This window comes from Mustela lutreola, chromosome 6 (assembly GCF_030435805.1).
Source record: "Mustela lutreola isolate mMusLut2 chromosome 6, mMusLut2.pri, whole genome shotgun sequence".
NCBI lineage: Eukaryota > Metazoa > Chordata > Mammalia > Carnivora > Mustelidae > Mustela > Mustela lutreola.
This window is the reverse complement of record NC_081295.1, coordinates 56649588-56673223: the sequence shown is the minus strand read 5'-3', so window position 1 is coordinate 56673223 and position 23636 is coordinate 56649588. Positions and strand designations below refer to the sequence as shown.

At 37.0% G+C, this 23636-nt stretch overlaps 1 protein-coding gene across 5 annotated transcripts in view; it reads left to right on the top strand.

Moving 5' to 3' along the window:
* The window catches only part of GRM1 (glutamate metabotropic receptor 1), a 416711-nt gene that overhangs the window by 369277 nt on the left and 23798 nt on the right, over positions 1-23636 (top strand). For all 5 annotated transcript variants that reach the window (XM_059177317.1, XM_059177318.1, XM_059177319.1 and 2 more), the window contains exon 8: positions 6560-7490. In XM_059177317.1, the coding sequence (XP_059033300.1) occupies positions 6560-7490 (931 nt within the window). The remainder of the gene's footprint in view (positions 1-6559; positions 7491-23636) is intronic.

The window sequence follows — 23636 nt, the reverse complement described above, 5'->3', positions numbered from 1 at the left end:
TAATCTCATTCCTCCTTTCAGAAAGGGGAAGTTGAGGCCCAAAGAGGTGTACTTGTGTGCCCAAGGTCATGCAAATAGTTAGAAGCAGAGCCCAGTTCATTGCCTCCCTGGGTATTATTGAAAATCATTACAAAGGGTAACATTTCTTATTGTTTTTTACTTTTTCATCTGTTCCCAAATAAGAATAGCAACTAAGAAATTGTATGACTTATTCAGAACACATCAAAAATGACAGGGTAAGTAGAACCAGGTCACATAATGAAAATTTGACTTATTCAGTGAGAGTACCTTATAAAATGGTAATCTTTGTTGGAGAAAGTTAATCTAAAACGAGGGTCAGAAAGCTTTTAGAAATTATTCAGTACAAAGGCCTTTTTTTTTTTTTTTTAAAGAAAAGGAAGTTAGATTAGAATATATTTGAAGATAAAAGCTGTATCTCAATCATATTTTTATTCTGTCATGGAAAACTGATTTTCAACTTTAATATGCCTAAAAGTTACCCAGATATTACCCATTTGCAGAGAATCCTGTTCACCAGTTCTGAGAAGGGACCCTGCAAATTCTGAGGCACCTGGTTCTGTCTCATCCTATGAGAAACATTATTCTCTGGCTCATAGTCTAGTGCCTTGAACACAATAGCTGTCTAATAAAAGTTCTATTGAGAGAAGTAGAAAGAAGAAGGGACTTACCTAAGTTCATCCAGGTCAATGGATTTGGTTAATAGAGAAGCCACTGTGAGAACTCAGGATTTTTATCCCTAGGTCTAACTTATATCCTTGTTGCATGCAATAGACTGGCTTGGAAAAGCTTTTTCAGCCACTTTTGGACAACAAGACCTCTCTCCCACTCATGCTGTGTCTCTGTTCACATCTTTATCCTCTTTCATAGTGTGTGCTTCCAGCTGGGCCTTTTTATATCAAATAGAGGGTTGACTTACTAGTCAGTCCTCTCTGTTATTTGACTGAGACTGCAGCTGCCTGGGAAGAGGCTCAAAGACAAAGAAAGCTAGCCTTTCTCAGGTTGATTTTAGAAATCAGAAGTCCTGGCTTTGAGGTGTAAGAATTTTTCTTTTGTCTACATTTTTTGGGGGCTTCCCCAAATTTTTCCTAAGGCTCCTTTTTTTTACTTTGATTGGAGCTTATCTCATACCTGGTAAAGAACTTCTGTCCTATTTTAAGACAGTAAACTAAAAACAAAAAAAGGTTTTTTTAAAAGATCCAATATGTTACAATAATGAACTCAAAGTCATATATTTTATTCCCTAGAGATCTCCCATTGTAGGTATATTTTTTGCCCACTAACAAATGAGGATCACCATTGATTGATTTAAGGCTCTTTCAGTTAATAAAGCATAAAAAAAAAACCTTCCTTCACTATACTTAGATATTTAATGTGATTATTTTCTAAAATATTCAGTCTATCATCCATCTCATGCATAAAAGTCACCTTAGCATCAAATGAGTTGAACCAAGCAACAACTCAGACAGCCTTTTTTTTTTTTTTTTTTAAATCATTTCTGATTTTTTATTCAGACAACCCTTTTCTAATAGCAAAATAGGCAAGTGGCTACTTTTGGAGCATATATTTAATTATTGTGCCAATTTATGTTTAGGGTCTTTCAGAGTACAAATCTCTGATTTAGCTTATACTTAGTTTTAATGACACCTATCATTTCTGGATTCCTTTCAGTCTTACGCATGAATGGACAGTGTGGTCTCATTTGCCACTCATTTGGTGCCATGTCAGGCTCAGAGCAAGTGTGCACTACATGGCAATGTGTTTTTGGTGGTTGCCATGGTAGCAGTAGTTGTGAAAAGAGAAAACCCACAAGCAGAGAATACCAAAAACCAGTAGAAATACTCGGAGGAGTAATGCATAGCCTTTAAGTAGGTGTTTTGTTTTCACAAGGTGGATTTCTCTTTTTTTTGGACTGAATTTTAGTTAAAATGAGAAATCGTTCTTCTTTAGGAAATGGTGTTTTTTTACTGAATGTAAAGGTTGTTAATAGGCATAAAATTATTTTATGAGATAGTTACTTTCCACACATGCTCCAAAAGCTCTAATATTAATGAATAAATACCTGTTTATAAATGTGTTATTGTTTTCATTAGAATATATTGTTTGTTGGCTATAAAGAAAAAAATGATACATTACTTAGAGGATGCACTTGCTGAAGCTGTTAATAAGTTTCTCACATTTTCTTCTTAGGAAAATGTACATTTTAATTCAGCATAAAATTTCACACTTTATTTCTTATGATGCATAAACAGGGATTTCTTCTGTCATGGTATAAAATTTGACAGTAGTTTAACAATTCATGAACCAATTATATATAATCCGATGCTACTTATTTCTTTTTAAAAATCGAATAGGGTAAGAAGGTTCCTCAGAAAACCAAACTACTTTAAATTTTATCATTAAAATATTAAGTAATAGAAATTAATTTTTACTATTTTTCTCTATCCCAACAGTTGCTATGACTTCTTACACTATCTACTTACTTACTTAAATTTCATATTATACACTACCACCTACTTTGTACCAAGCATTTTTTGGAGAAACTGGAAACATACACGTGAATGAAATAAAGTTTATATCCTGGGTAGGAGCTACCTATGAAACTAGACAATTTTAAGTCCTACAACAGGAGTGTGTACAAAATGTCATATGAACAACTGAGAAAAAAATAATTATTTCTCCCTGCAAAGAAGAGAGGAGCCTTCATAGAGAAGGTGACATTTAAGTTGAGCACTGACCATGAAACAGAATTTCTCCTTGTACGTAATTGATATTAATGTAATAACACTAAAGAAAGCATTTTGATGATGCTTTATTAATTATGAAGTATTATTGTAACTGCTATTAAATGTCCGAAGACCTGTGGACTTTATTTCTTTGATTCATATTAAATATGTCTTAACCTAATTGGGAAGAAATCCAGTATTAAAATTAGCTTCCTCCAATGCATTTGGATCTTACAAGTGAACCAATATATGTTTAAAAATTAGGACTAATTTCCTATTCCTCAGATCAGAGTTATTACCACTTGTCTTGGATTTTGCTCAGGAATTTGTAGTCTGATAGCTCTGGATTCTTGGGAAATGAACTTGTCTGATAGGTCTGGATTCTCTGGGAATTTGCAATTGTTTCAGTTAATGCCTCCACCTTTACAATTTGTCCTAATTGATTTAATTACAAATGATACAAATGAAGCATAAACTGGCCACATCTGCTGTCCTGGAAATGTTTCCCCGATAGTGTTTAATTTTGTGGCCAGTTTGTCCCTACTTGAAATGAATTTTTTCATTTGTTCCATCAGGATTTTATCCAATCCCTGGTAGATTTTTTTTTTTTTTTTTGGCACTGTCAGATGGCCATTATGGTTTTGTCAGATATTATCTTCATGAATCTTAGAACACAATCATGAAATATTTGGAATTTCTTTTAAGAACTTCTTTTCTGGTCACATTTTATGTATCTATAATTGAATACTGGAACTTCTTCATGGATTTGTTACTATCATAAATTATTTGTTTTATATGAGATGCTTTTATCAGGGTTTTTAGTCAGAGCACTCTGCTTAGCATGATAATCTCTAAAATATTTCCATTGTATTTCTAAGTATTTTATAGTATCTATAACTTTTACAGTACCCTTTTTTTACTGTGAACCTACCACAATGAGCAGTGGCTCTTTGATATGGTCTATGTTGTTGAATTAATACATCTAGATTATGGTGTATCATTTTCATATTTACACACAAAAAATGATTTACGATAATCTAGGTACATGTGATAATCTATATGTTTATCTGCTCCGTTCCAATCCATCTTCCTATTTCTGTGAAGTCTTTTGTCCATAGGGATTCTGGGGCTAACAGTATTCCTTAATTTTTTAAAATTATACATAGTATAGATATTTTCATGACTAGAACAGCTATAATTTGATCATCTGTAGGGAACCATAGTATATTTTGTCTAGAAGTTAATCCTACCTATTAAAATTGTGGGTCTTGTGTCACAGAGAATAATTTATCCTTCTAATAATAATCTCAAAGTACAAGTTTTGGGTTGGGGCATAAGATTGTTAACGATTTTCATCATTTCTTCGGTTTTATTAAGCCAATTATCTGATGTTCTATTAATAATGAGTTATTGGTAGACATTAAGACACTTATATCAACAAAAAAGAGGTATTGCCTCCCTTAGGATTTCAGGGGAAGAACAAGGAGTTCTTGGGTAACAACAGCCTTTGCCGTGGAGTTAAGTCACTGGACAGATTTCAAGTAGTAGTCTGGAATTTTAGCTAATGTGGGACATTGGTTCTTTAAATGACACTTCTGTTTAGTATCTATAGGTTTCCTTTTGTACAGGTTCCCAGGTCATAGAGAATAGAGGCCCCTTTAGTTGTTTAACCTAAAGATCCACAATAATATTCTCTTTGGTTCCCCTAATTCAAGTCTGAGCCCACTTACAGAAAGAGAAGGTATAGTTTTTCTTGTCAGGTGTTGAGTCTACCTCAGAATTATTTGAAGATGTCATAAAGTCTATGTTTTATCTTTATTTAGTTTATAATTTTGCATCTTTGTTTAAAGAAAAGCTTTCAAAATTGTCTTATGTAATGCATTTTGTGTTTTTTACACTTTACACCACTAGGTTATTTAAATCTTCTCTTTTCTAATCTGCTGCTTTTATTCCATGAAGCTAACAATTAAATTAATTGGTGCATATCTGTAGTATAGGACTATAAGTGTCTAATAAAAATCCTGAATTCTACAGAAAATATTTTGCTTTTATCTCTGACGTTTAGGAAAATTATTAATTATAGCTCTTAATTTGGCTCTAGACCAGGGTTTTAATTCAAATTCCACAGATCTAACTTGTGTTCTAAAAATATAAAATGTGACATTCTTTTCTAATGAAAACTCTAAGGACAGACTAGCTCATTTACAAAACCAGGTAAAGTTGCATAGAAAAAAAGAATGAAAAGAAGGCTAGCTTTCAGAATATAAAGGCCTTGACAAAGACTATATTGGAATTTGAATTTTATTTAGCAAGCCCAATATGCCAATTAAAAAAAGCTTAGTATTGACTATTCAATATTTTATCTCATTTATCTCTTAAATATTTTAAGTCATTGAATATGTTCTATCAAAAGCCCCCTGTAATAGTTCCTGTTATTCTAAATTATGTGTCTAGCTAATCACTTTTCTAAACTTTTTCAAGGAAATGAGAAGATTTAGGATTAAAATGTGACTTTTTAGGGGAAGCAGAAGTTCTCCCAGGAAGATTGAGACTTTGAATAGATAAACCTCTGACACAAGAGAAAGGGGCCACTGTGATCAGTCAAGACTGTGTGCTTGTGAGTGGCTGGAGCTCATTTATTGCCTTGAGTCTGTTCCTACTTGGGTGATTATCAGAAGAAAGGGTTGACACTGACTGACTGGCTTATAGAAATCATGTTCATTGAAGGGAGCTGTTGTTGATTGAACAGGAGTAAAAGGTTCTGATGGTTTCTGTTCCCATGGCTGTAGAACAATAAGTCTTTTTAATAAAGTTAGGGATGTATTTTTATTCTCACAATTTGGGAAAGACTGGCCCCAGACCAAACACAAGTATCTCCGATGGGGTTGTCTCCAGGACTGGACAAATTTCTCTCTCTCCATAAAATACAAAACAGTCTTTATTCTCTGAGGGAAAAGATGAGCCAACTATTTAGGAACATCTCTCCTTTTAAGAGATGGGTGACAGGGGCATTCATCCTTCCTTGGTATATCTAGTAGAAGCTGATAACACAAGTGCCCCCAGATGCCACAGATGGATCATACATAACTCAAGGGGTGAGACAAAGCAAGTAACATGTAATAAATAGGGAAAATGCAGATTCTTCTAAAGAATTCATATAAAATATATGTATAAAACACTCTGTTGGCCAAAATAGTACTTGTCTATGAGTTAGACTTACCTCTGGACAATAGCTATGTGGAAATAAAAATTTTGTTAGTGTATTTCTTACTAACTTATTCTGTCACATCATCACTAATTTAACCTTCCCAGGAAACAGTTTAGTTTCCTTTTTCTCTTTTTTTGAAAGTGTAGAACGAAGTTCCACCCACAGAGTGGCACCCATTTATAAAGCTGGTGTTGGGAGAAAAGATTATTTTTGTAGGCTCAAGTGTGTCACATTAGTCTTGTGATGAGATCTGGTTTGGGAATACAATTGTCTTGACAAGATAATGGTATACATTTATTAGTGTAATAATGAGGCATTTCAAAAAATAATTAAAATAACACAAAATGTGGAAGATGTACACCTAGCTATGCCTCTGGTAACTAGTAAGCAGTGTTATTACTGATCAGCAGAAATCTTGGATTTTAAAACTTTTTTTCTTGGGGCTCCAGGGTGACCCAGTTGATTAAGCATCTGAATCTTGATCTCAGCTCAGGTCTTGATCTCAGGGTTGTGAGTTCAAGGCCCCCATTTGGCTCCATGATGGGTATGAAGCCTACTTGAAAAGAAAAAGTTAAAAAAAAAATTAAAACTGTTTTTCTCATTACAGGCTGTGAACCTATTCCTGTGCGCTATCTTGAGTGGAGCAACATAGAATCCATTATAGCCATCGCCTTTTCCTGCCTGGGCATACTTGTTACCTTGTTTGTTACTCTCATCTTTGTGCTGTACCGGGACACACCAGTGGTCAAATCCTCCAGTCGGGAGCTCTGCTACATTATTCTAGCTGGCATCTTCCTCGGTTATGTGTGCCCTTTTACCCTCATTGCCAAGCCTACCACCACATCCTGCTACCTCCAGCGCCTTCTGGTTGGCCTCTCCTCTGCCATGTGCTATTCTGCTTTAGTGACCAAAACCAACCGAATTGCACGTATCCTAGCTGGAAGCAAGAAGAAAATCTGTACCCGGAAGCCCAGGTTCATGAGTGCCTGGGCCCAGGTGATCATCGCCTCAATCCTGATTAGTGTGCAGCTAACGCTGGTGGTAACCTTGATCATCATGGAGCCCCCCATGCCCATCCTGTCCTACCCAAGTATCAAGGAAGTCTACCTTATCTGCAATACCAGCAACCTGGGTGTGGTGGCCCCTCTGGGCTACAATGGACTCCTCATCATGAGCTGTACCTATTATGCCTTCAAGACCCGCAATGTGCCCGCCAACTTCAATGAGGCCAAATATATTGCCTTTACCATGTACACCACCTGCATCATCTGGCTGGCTTTTGTGCCCATTTACTTTGGGAGCAACTACAAGATCATTACCACCTGCTTTGCAGTGAGCCTCAGTGTAACAGTGGCCCTGGGGTGCATGTTCACTCCCAAGATGTACATCATTATTGCCAAGCCTGAGAGGAATGTCCGCAGTGCCTTCACCACCTCTGACGTAGTCCGCATGCATGTTGGCGATGGCAAGCTGCCCTGCCGCTCCAACACTTTCCTCAACATTTTCCGAAGAAAGAAGCCAGGGGCAGGGAATGCCAAGTGAGTTATCTGACCCAGCTTTACCTCCCCCTCTCTCTTTTCTCTTTACTTCTATTTGACTAACTATGTTCTTCCATTTCCCCAACAGTTTTCACTTCCTTTCTTACTCTTTTCTCCTTTTTTCCAAATTTCACATTCTCTGGCAGTAGGAATACTAAAGGTCTTCTTTGTTCTCATTCCCTTGCAAAAACAAGGAGCATAAAGGTTGTTGTTGGGGTTGTTGTAGAAGTGACAACCAGCTGAGCATATTCTTATTCTTACCTAGAATCTTTAGCTTCTTTTCTAATACATTTTTCCTTTCTCATGGGTCCCCTCCTTTATGGAATATCAACACTTCTCTGAGGTCTGGGTTTGAGATGCAAACTCTAATTCTAATCTCTAGTTTAGACTATGATTGAATAAAGTTTCTGAGTTATTTTTATCATTCACTAATCATTGGGATGGAGAGAAGGAAATTCAGCACCTGGGGAAATCCGACTATTTCATAATTTGAGTGCAACTAGCAACAAGTCTGCCCTGGAATAAGTTCCCTTGAGCAGCGTCCTTCCATGCCCCTCTTACTTACTGAGCATCAATGGGTGTTGTAATAAAGACGTTCCATAATGCTACACAAGAGTTGTGCTGCCTCTACTGCAAGGGTACAAGCAGAATGGTTTGTTTCTGAGCTATAAAGCACCAGAAGAAATAAGAAACTAGATAAGGTTGAAGAGCTCCAAACTGACACAGATACTTGAAATTCTAAAGATAGTTTAACCATCCAAAAAGTCCTCAATTTCCCGCATTAACACTGTTAATTTTTTTCTGAAACAACCGTTTAAAAGTGAAGACTTGTAATACAAATAATAATAACATATATGATTATTGTATATTTTTTCACCTACCTGAACAAGCCAGGAAGACAAGGGGCATCGGTCTTATTTTTCCTTCATTTTATAAGTGAGGAAACTCAGTCACTGTGAAGTTCTATGACTTGTGAATGTAATTCTATTTAGTTAGATATTATTTGCCTAAGTCTTAATTGGCATGAAATTTCTCATCTTACCTTATGTCAAAAAATGTACATGCCTTAAACCTCTGTGTTTTGTATCTTTACTTGCCATATCATTGGTTTGAGGATCTGATGAAGGAGTCTGTGGGAAAAAATATATATATTTTTTTATTTTTAAGATTTTTTTTTTTTATTTGTTTACTTGACAGAGAGGGAGATCACAAGTAGACAGAGAGGCAGGCAGAGAGAGAGGGGGAAGCAAGCTCCCCGCTGAGCAGAGAACCCAATGCGGGGCTCGATCCCAGAACCCTGAGATCATGACCTGAGCTGAAGGCAGAGACTTAACCCACTGAGCTACCCAGGCACCCCCAAAATGTGTTTTTTAATCTATGAAATTATTATTATTTCAAGTAATAAATAGTAATTTTTCAGTGTTAAGGATTAAGATCATAATGCATGTTTACTCATTGGTAGATCCATTTTAAGTCCTAAATAAAACACTGATAATAAAAGTTACATAGTCATTTTTTCCCTTGCCAGGCTTTTCATGCTAGCCAGCATGCCATCAGGAGCAGCCCCCTGGCAGGGACTCAACAGTAAGCATGAAGGCAAATGAACAGTGCCATGAAATGAGAAAAAAATAATAGACCATAGCCACAGAGTCCAGATGTAAAATGGCATCATAACAATTTCCATTAAGAGGGAAGGAGTGGGAAGAAACACAATGAGAAAGAGAACACTCTAAGCTGGACTGTTTGTAGATACTAAGAGATTTCCTTTGTCCCATGTCATATGGCTTCATGAGGGATCCATTCTACCACCTACCATTAAAATTTCTGATTTTTCTGCCTTTATTATGGTTCTTCAGAAACTTTTATGTGATTTTTTGGATCATTGTTATTTCTGAAAGCTGTTCCAACCATTTGATGAAAGAAGATACCTATGTGATCATGGTATCTTTCTTGGTACCCAGGGATATGCATCTACGGAAGCTCTCCCAATGATTTTATGCACACTTGTGCATAGAACTCCATGAGCACCTGTCCTAGAGCAGTGACTGATGAATAGTATACCGTGCTTGCTGCCGGGATAAGCTGATGTGACTTTAACCGTTCTTATTAGCAACTCGCTTGCAGCCAGACATTGTTGTACATTCTGATCATCTTCTTGTAAATGGAATTTCTTTCCTTATAAGCCTGAGACTATACCTTTCACTATTATGAAGTTAGAAATCCATTTTATTTGGGATCCTGCTTTTAAGAGAGAAATCAGTTTGTTCTAAATTAGATTGATTGTCTAGGAGGTGCTATTTAACCAATAGCTTGCTTATCTGTTAGCTATAATTTATCAACACTCTCAGAGTAATATGGTATACTTCTAATTAATAGCATGCAGGTTTCTTAGTATGATCTGTAGCCTCTGCAGGATGTAGCACACAGCTGAGCCGACCCACAGAGTATTTGAGGCTACAGCTCTATGGAACACAGCCACTTATTTATTTATTTTTCTGATTCATTCTTCTGTGGCTTCTCTTTTAACTCTCTATGAGACTATAATTTTAAAATAATAATAATCTCAGTGCCTTACCTTTTTTCTTGCTATCTTATGTGCTTCTGGTTTGTCTCCAAATTTACAAAAACCACAACAATCTAATATTTTTCTACAGCAACTAAAATCTAGCAGAGTTTTGCCAACTGTAGCAAAGGGTCTGAAAACTCTGGAGAGCATATCACCCGATGAGTTTATTACCATTCTGGATGTGTAATTCCTAGGTTTATGGTGCACTGAGGGTGTTCGGCAGTCTGCATATGTAGCTATAAACACAGAACAGCTGCTGTAATGAAGAGCTTCCAACTGATCTGTTTGAATATTATTGTGAAGAGTTGCAAGTCCGACTACATCCTCATAAGAGGCTGTTTCTGAGATACTTGGGATGGATGACGTCGTGGGTCTGTTTTTGAAAAGTTTTCTGCAGTTTTTAAATTTAATTCACAACTAACCATGTGATACGACCAAAGGTCTGGACACTTCTTTTATATTTTCTGAAGTGTAATTTAAAAGGAGTTTAACCAATAAATTGTGTGTTCGGGTTACTTACAGTTAGATGCCTAATTAAGCATAATCCTACTCTAGAAGGTTGATTGAATAGCATAATTGCCTTTGACAGCTCTAATTTCTTTAGCTGAAGTAACTCAATGTATTCTGATAGGAAAATATTTAAGCTTAACCTTATATAAAGATAGTGGTAAAATTCTTTTCTTGGCAATAGAGGGAATATAGAAATTTTCAGGCATTCATAATTAAATTATTTAGATCCAAATTATTTATCACTTCTCTTTAAGCAAAATGAGTTAACACTATGCAACCAAAAAGTTAAAATAATATGTAAATGACATGCTTTTTAAAAAAAATAGGTATATTAATGACTAAATGTCAAACACACACTCCTATTTTCTGGGTAAATAACCTCAGTGAGTGCCAGTCTAACAGTACATGGAGCTGAAATGTGACAGTTCACCCCATGGCCTTTTGCATGCAGGACTGAAAACAATTACAATCACAAAAAGGCATTAGATTCATGCAAAAAAGTAATTTGAAAATCTAGGTCCCTAGGGGCACCTGGGTGGCTCAGTAGGTTAAGCCACCAACTCTGAGTTTTGGCTCGGATCATTCATCCCAGGATCCTGAGATCGAGCCCTGCTCCTGTGCTCTATGCTCAACCTGGAATCTGCCCGAGATTCTTTCCCCCTACGTCTCCCTCCTCCTTTACTCCCCCACCCCCACCACTGCTCGCACTCTCTCTCTTTCAAATAAATAAAGCCTTTAAAAAAAGCATAGGTTCCTAAATAAATAGAATATTATTATGCTCTTGCAATTGTTTCTTACGCATTTGAATGTATGTTTCTACTGAGTGCAAAAGCTAAGTGACATACTGAATAGAATGATGCTCTGAGGAAATTTTTCTCTTGGTCGGCTAGAAACATTTTTGTCCACAAGTAGAGGTCACTAAGCCCGCAGCATTCATGATTATGCCCCGGGTATGCCTTTTAATTTGTCTTTCTTCCTTTGATTATGAAAGGAAATATGGTAAGGTGCCAACAGACATCACAATCAAATAGAAATAACTTGTTTGCTTTCATAGAAAGAACTCAGTCACTATTCTAATAAGCTTGTAAATGAGAAATTTGTCATTTTGAAATTATTTTTGCTGTAATCATACAATAAATGGCTTTAAAAGTATTATAGAAAAATGACAGTATTGTAAATATTCCCTTGCTTTTAGAGTAAATATCAAAAGATTTTATCTAAGTACTTGTCATAGAATTTTACTACTTGAGAGTAATATTTACGGAGGATGAATTGTTTATTCATTCATTTATTCAATCAGTCATTGTTTCAAGAGTAAACTTAAAAGCACATACATACTTGATGTGGTGCTAGGTAATATTTAGGATAAAAAAAAGATATAAGAAGCAGGCACAGACTGCATCAGTCTTGTGATATGGTAAGGGAAACAAAAAATATAACTAACTATGCTGGGTTAGGTGCCATAATACCACAGTATAACATTGTGGGTGTCAGGAAAGAAAGAGATTAGGTCCAGCTAATGGAGCAGTACCTGCTGAAGGATAGGACAAAATTTCTTTTCTTTTTTTTTTTTTTTTAAGATTTTATTTATTTATTTGCAGAGAGAGATCACAAGTAGCCTGAGAGGCAGGAAGAGAGAGAGAGGAGGAAGCAGGCTCTCTGCTCCGCAGAGATGCAGGGCTCAATCCCAGGACCCTGGGATCATGACCCGAGCTGAAGGCAGAGGCTTTAACCCACTGAGCCACCCAGGCACCCCAGGAAAAAATTTCTTGATGAAAGTGGCGTTTGAACTTGGCCTGAAAGGTTGTTTTCAACAGGAGAAAACATTTGCATGTCATGTAATGAAGCTTTAGAAATGTGAATGCATTTTCTGGCCACACGGTGGAATCTGATATGAATGAAGTACATGGAGAAGTATAGTGGTGGGCAAATTTGTCCTACAAAAAGAGGATAGATTATTGATAATAATTGATAATAATCAGTGTCTTAAGAAGGAACTTAGGTATTTTTTATATAAGCTGCAAGGTACATTAAGGATTTTTGTGATTTTTATGGTCATGTGTAAGCTTTATGGGAAGAGATTGACTGCTGAAAGATTAATCAATAGAGTGTTACAGTAACCCAAATGACAGGTTAAGAATTTTAAAATAGAGCAGTGAAGTAAAAGTCCAACCCCAGGTATGAATATGAAACACTTTTCTGAGCTTGATACATTAGAGTTGGATTATTGGTTTGCAGAGAGGAATGAAGAAATAAAACCTAGAATACAACTCTCATGATTTGACCCTGTATGACTGGAAAAATACAGCTAGAAGGAAGGTGGAATACAGATGTAGAACTGGGGAGATGCGGATGAGTTGGGTTTCAGACTTAATCAATTGAAGATGCAGTAAAGGCATTCCAAATAGAGGCAGCCATAAGTTATTTAGAGATTTAAGTCAGGAGCTCAAAAGAAAGGTCTGAGCCAGAGCTCTAGATTTGAGGCTTAATTGTTAGAATGTTTAAAGTGGCCAAAAGTGTGGTTATGACTTAAGAAGAAAGTAGGAGGAAGAACATTAGGGAACACTTGCACTTGAGAAATAAGATATAAATAAGGAAAACCTAAAGGCAATAAACACAAGGGAATCAAAAAGAATGGGGGAAACAAGAGGACTGCAGTATCCTGGAAACCAAGGAGGAGACTGTGTCTTAGTTAGCTTGGGTTGCCATAGTAAAATCCCACAGACTGGATGCTTAAACAACAGACATTTATTTTCTCACAGTTCTGGAGTCCAGAATTCCCAGATCAGAATGCCAGCATGATTGGTTTCTGGTGAGATCTCTCATCTTGGGTTGCAGATGGCTGCCTTCTAGCTGTGTGCTCGTGTAACTTCTTGTCTGTGCAAGCATGGGGATAGGGAGAGGGGAAGAGGAGGGAGAGAGAACTATGTGGTCTCACTTTTTGTAAGAGCACCAATCCCAGATGAAGGCCCCACTCTGAGGACCTCCTGTAAACCTAATTACCTCCCAAAGTCTCCACATTCTAATAACATTACACCGGGGGTTAGAGCTCAATTTAGGAATTTGGGGGAACACAACCATTCAGTGTATAACAGACTGTTCCAAGAAGATCGAGCTTGGAATCCTTGGTTCCCAAAGGATGGAGACTCTATGGTTATCCTTGAGTGACTTCAGTGTTGTGATGTGGATAGAATTTCTATTAGAATAAGTTGAGTTTGGCATTAAGGGAACTTAAAATTCTAGATAGTATTTAAGGAGAGAGGAGTGATATAAGAGAGGAGAGATTTAAGCTTGTTTGTATCTAAGAAAAGAGGCATGTGTTTATGCTGAGCCACCTGACTCAGACCTGTGCCATTACAATACAGTCATTCGCCGTCTATTGACAACTCTGTGACCAATGAAGCATCAACTCTGAAGAACATGCTGATTATGTTTGATAATGGTTCTCACTTAACTACACGTGTGTTGCTTGACATTAAAAAATAAAAATAAAAATAAAAAAATCAGGCTGGAAATTTATAGGAATTTTAATTAAAATCCAAAAATAAAAAAAGAAAGTAAGAAAATACAACCCTTGTTACTGATTTTATCAGACGTCTGGACTTACAGTGTAGGATTTGAGAAGGGACATATGAAAGAAAGTCTGGAAAGTACCTCATGCTTTCCTGGAATGAGTGGGGGAGCTAGAGGATCCGTAGCTGATAAGTAGCAGTTGTTTGTAGAAGAAAGAAGGATGTTGTGGATCCAGAGACAGACTCAGCTGGGGCTAACACAGGTACCTTTATTCAGCTGTGATTGAAAGGAGCTGGAAATCTTTGGATCTCTCCCTGACAGCTAGTCATAGTGCTGGAGCCTGCCAGCATGAGGACATTTTATTGGGGGTAAAGACTTAATGCCCCCCACCAAAAAACCAAGCCAAAATGTTTTCACTTCCTGAAAGATAGAACATTGTGCCACCGGAAGCATATTAGCCATAATTTAGAATGAAAATAGAGAAGTCGGTATGTCTGTCACATGTGGAGAAGTTGCTGCTGTGAGGGACCAGCTACAGAGGCCATGGGCTTAGGTGTGGGGAAAGGATGCACAACAGGACAAAGGAGGGATGGACACAACTTGTCCCCCATCAGGTGCTGCAAATTTGCAGTCATCACTATTTTCTTATTTTTTTTTAATCTTTTTAATAATACACTCATTTTGCAAATAACACAGAAGTAGCTCCTTTTGAAACTTGTATTTTATGTTTTCAAGTTCTACACTGAGACCATAAGGTACAGATTATGTTGCAGCTTCAAAGAGAACATAGTTCCTTTTGAATATAGGTCACCTTTTACATTTCTTTCAGATTCAAATAAACTTACATGACTGATCCACATTCAAGCTCCCAAACATAATATTTTATCCTCATATGTTAACAGTACATAGTTTTCCAACTGAATTAAGAATATTCTTTTTTTTTTTTAAGAAAAAAAGATTTATTTATTTTAGAGATAGAGAAAAAGAGAAGTGAGGGGCAGAGGGAGAGGAAGAGAAACTTGAGCAGACTGTGCTAAATGGAGAGACCAACCCAGGGTTTGATCTAATGATCCTGAGATCATGACCCTGAGACTATGACCTGAGCCAAAACGAAAAACTGGACACTTAACTGATTGTGCCACTGAAGGGCCCCTGAATTCAGAATATTCTATATGAATATCCATAATGGCCCAAGAGAGGTCCGTATAACACAATTGTGCAAAGAACCTAAGGCTTGAAAAGCTCAAGCCATTTTTATAAGAGAAAGAGTTGAGACTAAAATCATTGAGGATGTTTGTTTGGATAAAACCATCACTCTAATAGCTGTTTATGCCTGCAACCTCAATAATGTATTTATTCATTCATGTATTCAATAAAATGAATAAGACATGTAGACTGCCCTCAAGAAGTTCATAGTTTATTGATATAACACACCATTATAATAAATTTGAGTGAGTGGGAAGGACAGGAAATGATATAATGTGGTGATTCAGGTGAATGGTAAATTTAGAGCCAGAAATTTATTAGGTTATCTACCCCACTCTATGTAACAGCCACCTGTTAAAGAAACTATTGGAAGACCCATTGGAGACCTGCAGGCTGAACCTGACCATGGATATTCTCAGATCATGGGAACAGAGCCTATAGATTCACTAATTAAAACTCGTAAGCTGCAAGTTATAGAAATCAACTTAAGTTAGCCTAAGCAAATTTATTTTCCATTCATATAAAATAAATGGGAAAATGTACCAAAAGAGCATTGTGCAGTGCCTAGCACATAGTCAAATCTCAATAGCTGTTACTAGTGACACTGAAATTTTGAAAATAGGGGATGATGTATGAGAATTTATATACTAGCATAACTCTGCGTTACACTATCCTATAAAGAGAGTTTTGAAAACTGGCAGTGTGCATCACCATTATCATTAGTTCATGGCATCTATGCTATGTAGAATGGAAGGGCATGTATCTGCTGAAAGTGGGCACATGCAGGTGTGACTTAGCATGAGATGTGTGTGGGGAAGGACACCCTGTTTGACATGGTTTGGCAACCTGTCCGTACTTGGCCATAGCTAAAGAAAGATGAGGTCATTTGCATTCCATCTGTTAGTGTTCAGTGTAAAGTGTTACCTACTCTAAAGGGAAGCAGGCCATGTGAGCAACGTGTTTGTAAAGCTAGTTCAAGAGAAAAAATATTAACAGCTTGCAGAATGAAGAACATAAGAAGAAGAAAGTACCAGTGGATTTGTAAGCTTCAGCTCATGAGAAGAGACCCTTAGGCTCCCTAATTAGAACTCTCTGGCTACAAATTATAGGAGCCAACTTAAGCTAGTCTGAGTGGAAAGGGTTGGACTATTTACAGAAAGAATATAAGGACTACTTTCAAGTATCCCATGGTAACAAGATTTGGAATGCTTATGGGACACATGGGGTTTGGGCTCCTGAGGAGAAAGCTCTCAGGGTCACCTCCTGTCTCCTCCCTGCCTGCCTCCTTCATCTTCTCCTCATAAATCTGCCTTCTTCATGTCATGGGCCCTCATGGTCCATCCAAAGACAACCATCCCTATGCTCCTGAGTTTACACGCAGTATTTATAGATCCAGCTACCCAAAGAGACCGCTTTCATTTTCTCTACCCATGTTGCTCTACATAACACAGAAACTGACTGGCTAAGCCTGTCTCATGTGTCTACCTCAGTTCAAGGAGGTGAAGGACAATCATCTATCTGTATAAATCATAAGTTATTATTCCAAATTCTAGTAGCTATGCCAATGGAGGGGAAAGAAAATGTCATAGCTCTGACACAGCATTTATTATAAAGGTATGCACTATAGAAACAAACAAATTAAACAACAACAACAACAACAACAACAACAACAAAAACCCTGTCTTTACTACTTTTATAAAGAATCCTGACTATAAGATGCTTCTCAGTTGCCTAAAGATGATCAAAAAGGAGGGGGAAAGGTGTTTTATTTTGTTAAAGGAAAATAGGTCATTGGGACATTGTCTTCTGAATGAATTAAAATATGTATAAGGGGGCGCCTGGGTGGCTCAGTGGGTTAAAGCCTCTGCCTTCAGCTCAGGTCATGATCTCAGGGTCTTGGGATTGAGCCCCGCATCAGGCTCTCTGCTCAGCGGGGAGCCTGCTTCCCTTCCTCTCTCTGCCTGCCTCTCTGCCTACTTGTGATCTCTCTCTCTGTGTCAAATAAATAAATAAAATCTTTAAAAATAAATAAATAAAAATAAAATAAAATACATATAAATTAAAGGCCAACAATAAAACATTGCTTATTATTAACATTGGTTATAGAATAGAAGAAGAAAATTATATGACTATAATTTGATTTTGTTTCAAAAGGGTAAACGAGAACTCCTATAATTTAAGACACCTTAAGGATACCTTCTATGCAAATTTTTTTCAATATAAATGAGGAGTCCACTGCTAATAAAATTAAGACAAGTCCTAGTGATTCTGCTAAACATGTTGAAAATCAACCCTGTAAAAGAAATCAGTAAGAAATATTTTCCTGGGACGCCTGGGTGGCTCAGTTGGTTAAGCATCTGCCTTCGGCTCAGGTCATGATCCCAGGGTCCTGGGATAAATAAAGTCCCTCATCGGCCTCCTTGCTTGACAGGGAGCCTGCTTCCCCCTCTCCCTCTGCTGCTTGCCCTGCTTGTGCTCTCTCTGACAAATAAATAAATAAGATCTTTTAAAAAAGAGAAATATTTTCCTTTCCCTGATTTTTCCAGCTATAAAAATGTATAGTTAGTTTGCTCCTAGTAAGTTCTCTCAAACATTGTGGGAATTAATATCATTTTCCATTTTGCACTGCTTATGTTACCTGGATTAGATGGCTATGGGAGGGGGAGTGGGAAAGATTAACCAAGAAAAAAAAATTAAGACATACATGATCAAAAGTAAATAAATAAATAAATAAATAAATAAATAAATTAAAAAAAAAAGAAAAAAAAAGACATACGTGATCAAAGTATAATAGAAGGATTTATGACCAGAGGGCAGGGGTAACAGTGAAGAAACGGAAGGATGGATCTATGTCACTAGCCAACTCCGTGACTTTAGCCATTGATTCTGTCAGTGTCTTATTGCAAATTTTAGTATTTCAAGCAATTTTAGTTAAGTTTTCATAATTCAGTCCTTTGCTTAAAAAAAAATATGGAGGGCTTACTACTTTACAAACTGTGGACAATTTACCGGTGAAAAAATATTGAATGATCTATAATCCCACAGAATTTTGAATTGAGCAGAGGACACCAGCAAGAGCCCTGACAACAATGTGGCAGTGTAGTCCTAGGACAGAAAGGATGGATAGCATGTTCAGGAGACATAACAGAAGGGGCCTCCAGTGTAGACCATGGATGGAGTCAGGCAGGGATCTAAGATAGCTAAGAATAATGGCTGCCATTAGCTAGACCAAGCAGTGGGTTAAGGTTGGGGAAGGTACAGGGAAAATGTTTAAGGCAGAGAAAGATGTAGAGGCAAGAGATACTGTAGCATAGTTGGGGGCGGGGGGGGGGCGGGATGGGGGTGTTTCCAATAGGGCTGACAGTAACTCTTCTTACAAAAAATATTTAGCTCTGAATGTTTAAAGTCAAAAGTTACTCCAGAGCTTATCCTAGTATAAAATCACTTTTGCTCTGATAGTTAGTATGGTTTCAAGACTTGATACATACCTTTTAAGTTTGGTAAGAGAACCACTAATGACTCATTCACTCAACAAATGATTTTCAAGTGCCTAGTATGTGCCTAGTACTGGAACAGTGCAGGAAATAGAGTGGTGAGCAAAACAGATCCACCCTATGCCTTTATGGAGGTGAAAATCTAGCCAGGAAACCAGACATGGAACAGGTAAATACAAGTGTAGTTAGTGTTGTTAAGACTAAATACAAAGAGTTATGGAGTGTCATTAGAGGGATCTAACCAGTCGCAGTGCAGGGAGCCTGGCCATGTTCCAGGAAGCAGCATTATTTAAATAAGACTTCTGAAGCAGAGAAGGGGTTAGCTAGGGATGGCAGGAGGGGACTAATGGAGTAGAGCAGTCAAGGAATCAGAATGTAAAGGCACTGTACAGAAAAAATACTCAAGGCTAAAGGAAATGAAGCAATTCCAGGATGCCCGCAGACAAGAAAGAATGAAAAGTATGATGAGAAGAAACTGGACCAGTCAGCTATGACCAGATAGGGTCTAGTTTGAGGGCTTTGGAGCTTGGATCTTACCATCTGAACCATGAAAATCCACTAAGGTCATCCGGCCATCCGTGAGCTACGAGTTTTATAATTGGCACTCCAGCCTCAGCACGGAGGAGTGCTGGGGACCAAGATTCAAGACCCTGGACTTGGGGAGTAGGCTCCAGGTGGGAGACTATAGTGGCCTGACTCAGGGCTTGGGCAGGTGGTGGTGAAAAGAGAGATCTCAGATAAATAATTAATAAATAAGGCAAAAAGTGAGGTTGCTCACAAAATTCCCTTTTAAGACCTATAAAATAAACAGAGATATGCAGTCACCTCAGGATGGTTTGGCTCCAAAGCCTATAACATTTAACTGTTACCAGACTAAATGTGTTAGCACATCTATACCATGATTGATCTATAAGAGTGGGGGTTGATCAGACATTAAAGCAAAGAAGAACAGTCACCAAAACAAACATTAGAAATGGTCATAGACCTCTGTGATGTGGAGATGGGTGAAGGTGCTGAAGACCCATGGGCTCTTTGAAAATTTAAGTCCCAACGACAAGAGGATCCCTAGAATTAATAGAGTGAAATAAGCTGTCTTAGCTCAATGCTATCAAATGTTTAATTATTAAAGTGTGTAAGGCTGTTCTCAGCCTTTATGATCCAGAAGTTCATAACTCATATGTTATTTTCTACACATATGTATTTCCTTTATTCTACAGGAAGAATCCTAGTTTCCAAGGAAACAGGAGATGGTAGGATTGAAATGTCTCAGAGGTAGATAGTTATGTTATTCCACAGTAGCCATTCAAGTGTCTTAGGATAACTACTAATACTACCACAACCAATTAATTACTCAAAAAATGTTAAATATGGTAGTTCACATCTGATCTTCTCATCCTTCCCTTTTAAACTAATTTTACTGTATCTACATTATCTGAGTATATAGTCATTACATACTATATGTTCTCCCTTTTAACCTTCATTTAATTTTAGTCCTACAATAAAGGATGGGTTTTTTTTATTTTTAAAATTTTTATTTTTTTATTTGACAGAGAGAGATCACAAGTAGGCAGAGAGGCAGGTAGAGAGAGAGGGGGAAGCAGGCTCCGCCTGAGCAGAGAGCCCGATGTGGGGCTTGATCCCAGGATCCTGAGATCATGACCTGAGCTGAAGACAGAGGCTTAACCCATTGACCCACCCAGGTGCCCCAAGGATGGGTTTAATACTTAACTTCCAGTCTTCATGATGATGTCTTCCTAGTTATTTTGGTAGTCTGAAGCCCATAAGCTTAGCCCAGAATAGATTTTTCGGGGATTTAATCACAGGGACAATAGTCACTCAATTTTTGCTTCTTGAAAACAGTTCATCTACAGCTTTTATGTCAAATATTGGTTTTGCTGGCTATAAAATTTAGGGAGCACATTTTGTTTTCAATTTGCCTTTCTAGTTACAGCTAACATAGAGATCTATTGCCCCAAATTCTGATGATTATCTATTTTCCCTTATAAATCACCTGCTAGTTTTTTCCTAGACATCCAAAATAAAATATTTCCATTTCCTATGAAGTCTGCTTGTTTTACTAGAACATGTCTTCATATTGGTTTTCCTCTGTCAGTACTTTCAATGTGTAGTTACAGGTCTTTTTTTTACAATTTCAGGAAAATTTTCTTGAGCTATATATAATCTTCAGTATTCATTTCCTTGCTTTTTTTTCCCCTTCAAACATTTCTAATATCTGTATATTGAAACTTTTTTGGCCAACTTCAATATGTACATTTTCTTTCTAATCTTTTTTATCCTTTCATTTCGTATTCTTTTTTATTGAAGCATAGTTACATAATTATATCACTATGCATAGATTTTTTTTAAGGATTTTATTTATTTATCTGTTAGAGAGAGAGAGCGTGTGAGCACAGGCAGACAGAGTGGTAGGGAGAGGCAGAGGGAGAAGCAGGCTCCCTGCTGAGCAAGGAGCCTGATGAGGGACTCGATCCCAGGACACTGGGATCATGACCTGAGCCAAAGGCAGCCGCTTAACCAACTGAGCCATCCAGGCATCCCAACTATGTGTAGATTTTAATGGCAGTTTGATTAACTTAGAAAATTTCATGATATACCCCATTAACGCACCTGCAGTCAAAATAAAGAGCATTGTCTTCACCATAGAACTTTCCCTCATTCTTTTCTAATCTCTTCCACTTTCCAATCACCACTACTGTGATTTCAATCCCCATAGATTAATTTGCCTGTTCTTGAATTTCAAAATATTGAAATCATATAGTAGATTTCTCTTATATCGCCATTCCTCATGTTGTGTGAAAGACATTGGTCCACATTCTTGCATGGATCATCAGTTTATTCCTTTTAATTGCTGATTAATATTATGTTGTATAAATATACTAAAATTTGTTTCATCTAATGTGCTAATGGGCATTTAGTTTGTTTCCAACTCTCACTATCATACATAGAGCTACAATCAACATATATATACTAGGTTTTATGAACATATATTTTCATTCTTCGTACGTATATGCCTAGAAGTGGAATTGCTGGATGATAAGGCAGCTGCATATTTAATTTACAAGAAACTGCCAAAGAGATTTTGCCATTTCATACTCCTACTAAGAGTGTATGAGATCCATTTGGTGTTGATAATTTTTCACATTTTAGTCATTCTAATGAGTACGTCATAGAATTTAATTATAGTTTCAAATGGCATTTTCCTGATGACTAATGACCTCAAAATTCTTTTCATGTACTTTTTGATCGTTTATATGTCCTCTTTTATGAAATATCTATCCAAATTCTTGCCTATTTTTTACTGGGTCATTTGTATTTTAGTATTTATTTTTAGGGCTTCTTTTTATAATCTGGATATGAGATTTTGCCAGATACATGTATTATAGTATTTTCTCAATCTGTGACTTGACTTTTCATTTTCTTAGTGGTATCTTTTGATGAGTTTTTAATTTTAATGAAGTTCAATTTATCATTTCTTTTATGGTTAGTGCTTTTTGTGTTCAGTTTAAAAAATTTTGCCTACTCTAGGTCCTCAAAATTTTCTTCTAGGACCTTTATAATTTATAATTCATAATTAGGACCTTTATAATTTTGACTTTTACATTTAGTACTGTAATACTTTTAAAATACATGGTGTAAGGAATAGGTCAAGGTTCTTTTAACTTTTTGAAAATAGAAATTGTTTTGCCAGCTTAATTTTTTTTAATTTATTTTTTTATTAATTAATTTATTTTCAGAAAAACAGTATTCATTATTTTTTCACCACACCCAGTGCTCCATGCAATCCGTGCCCTCTATAATACCCACCACCTGGTACCTCAACCTCCCACCCCCCTGCCACTTCAAACCCCTCAGATTGTTTTTCAGAGTTCATAGTCTCTCATGATTCACCTCCCCTTCCAATTTACCCCAACTCCCTTCTCCTCTCTAACACCCCTTGTCCTCCATGATATTTGTTATGCTCCACAAATAAGTGAAACCATATGATAATTGACTCTCTCTGCTTGACTTATTTCACTCAGCATAATCTCTTCCAGTCCCGTCCATGTTGCTACAAAAGTTGGGTATTCGTCCTTTCTGATGGAGGCATAATACTCCATAGTGTATATAGACCACATCTTCCTTATCCATTCGTCCGTTGAAGGGCATCTTGGTTCTTTCCATAGTTTGGCGACCGTGATCATTGCTGCTATAAAAATTGGGGTACAGATGGCCCTTCTTTTCACTTCATCTGTATCTTTGGGGTAAATACCCAGGAGTGCAATTGCAGGGTCATAGGGAAGTTCTATTTTTAATTTCTTGAGGAATCTCCACACTGTTCTCCAAAGAGACTGCACCAACTTGCATTCCCACCAGCAGTGGAAGAGGGTTCCCCTTTCTCCACATCCTCTCCAACACATGTTGTTTCCTGTTTTGTTAATTTTGGCCATTCTAACTGGTGTAAAGTGATATCTTAATGTGGTTTTAATTTGAATCTCCCTGAGGGCTAGTGATGATGAACATTTTTTCATGTGTCTGCTAGCCATTTGTATGTCTTGATTGGAGAAGTGTCTGTTCATATCTTCTGCCCAGCTTAATTTTTGAAAAGACTTTCCTTCCCTCATTAAATGACATTGGTGTTTTAGTCCCAGTTATGGACTCTCTATTCTGTTCTATTGATATATTTGCCTATCTTTACGAAAATACCACACTGTTTTCTATTCCTAAGTCTTGTATTGTCTTAAAATTAAGTAATATAACTACTCCAGCATTATTACTGTTTTGGCCATTCTGGCTCTGGACATCATTACCATTACTCAAAATTTCATCATTGTACATGACATTACATCCAGGGTTTTT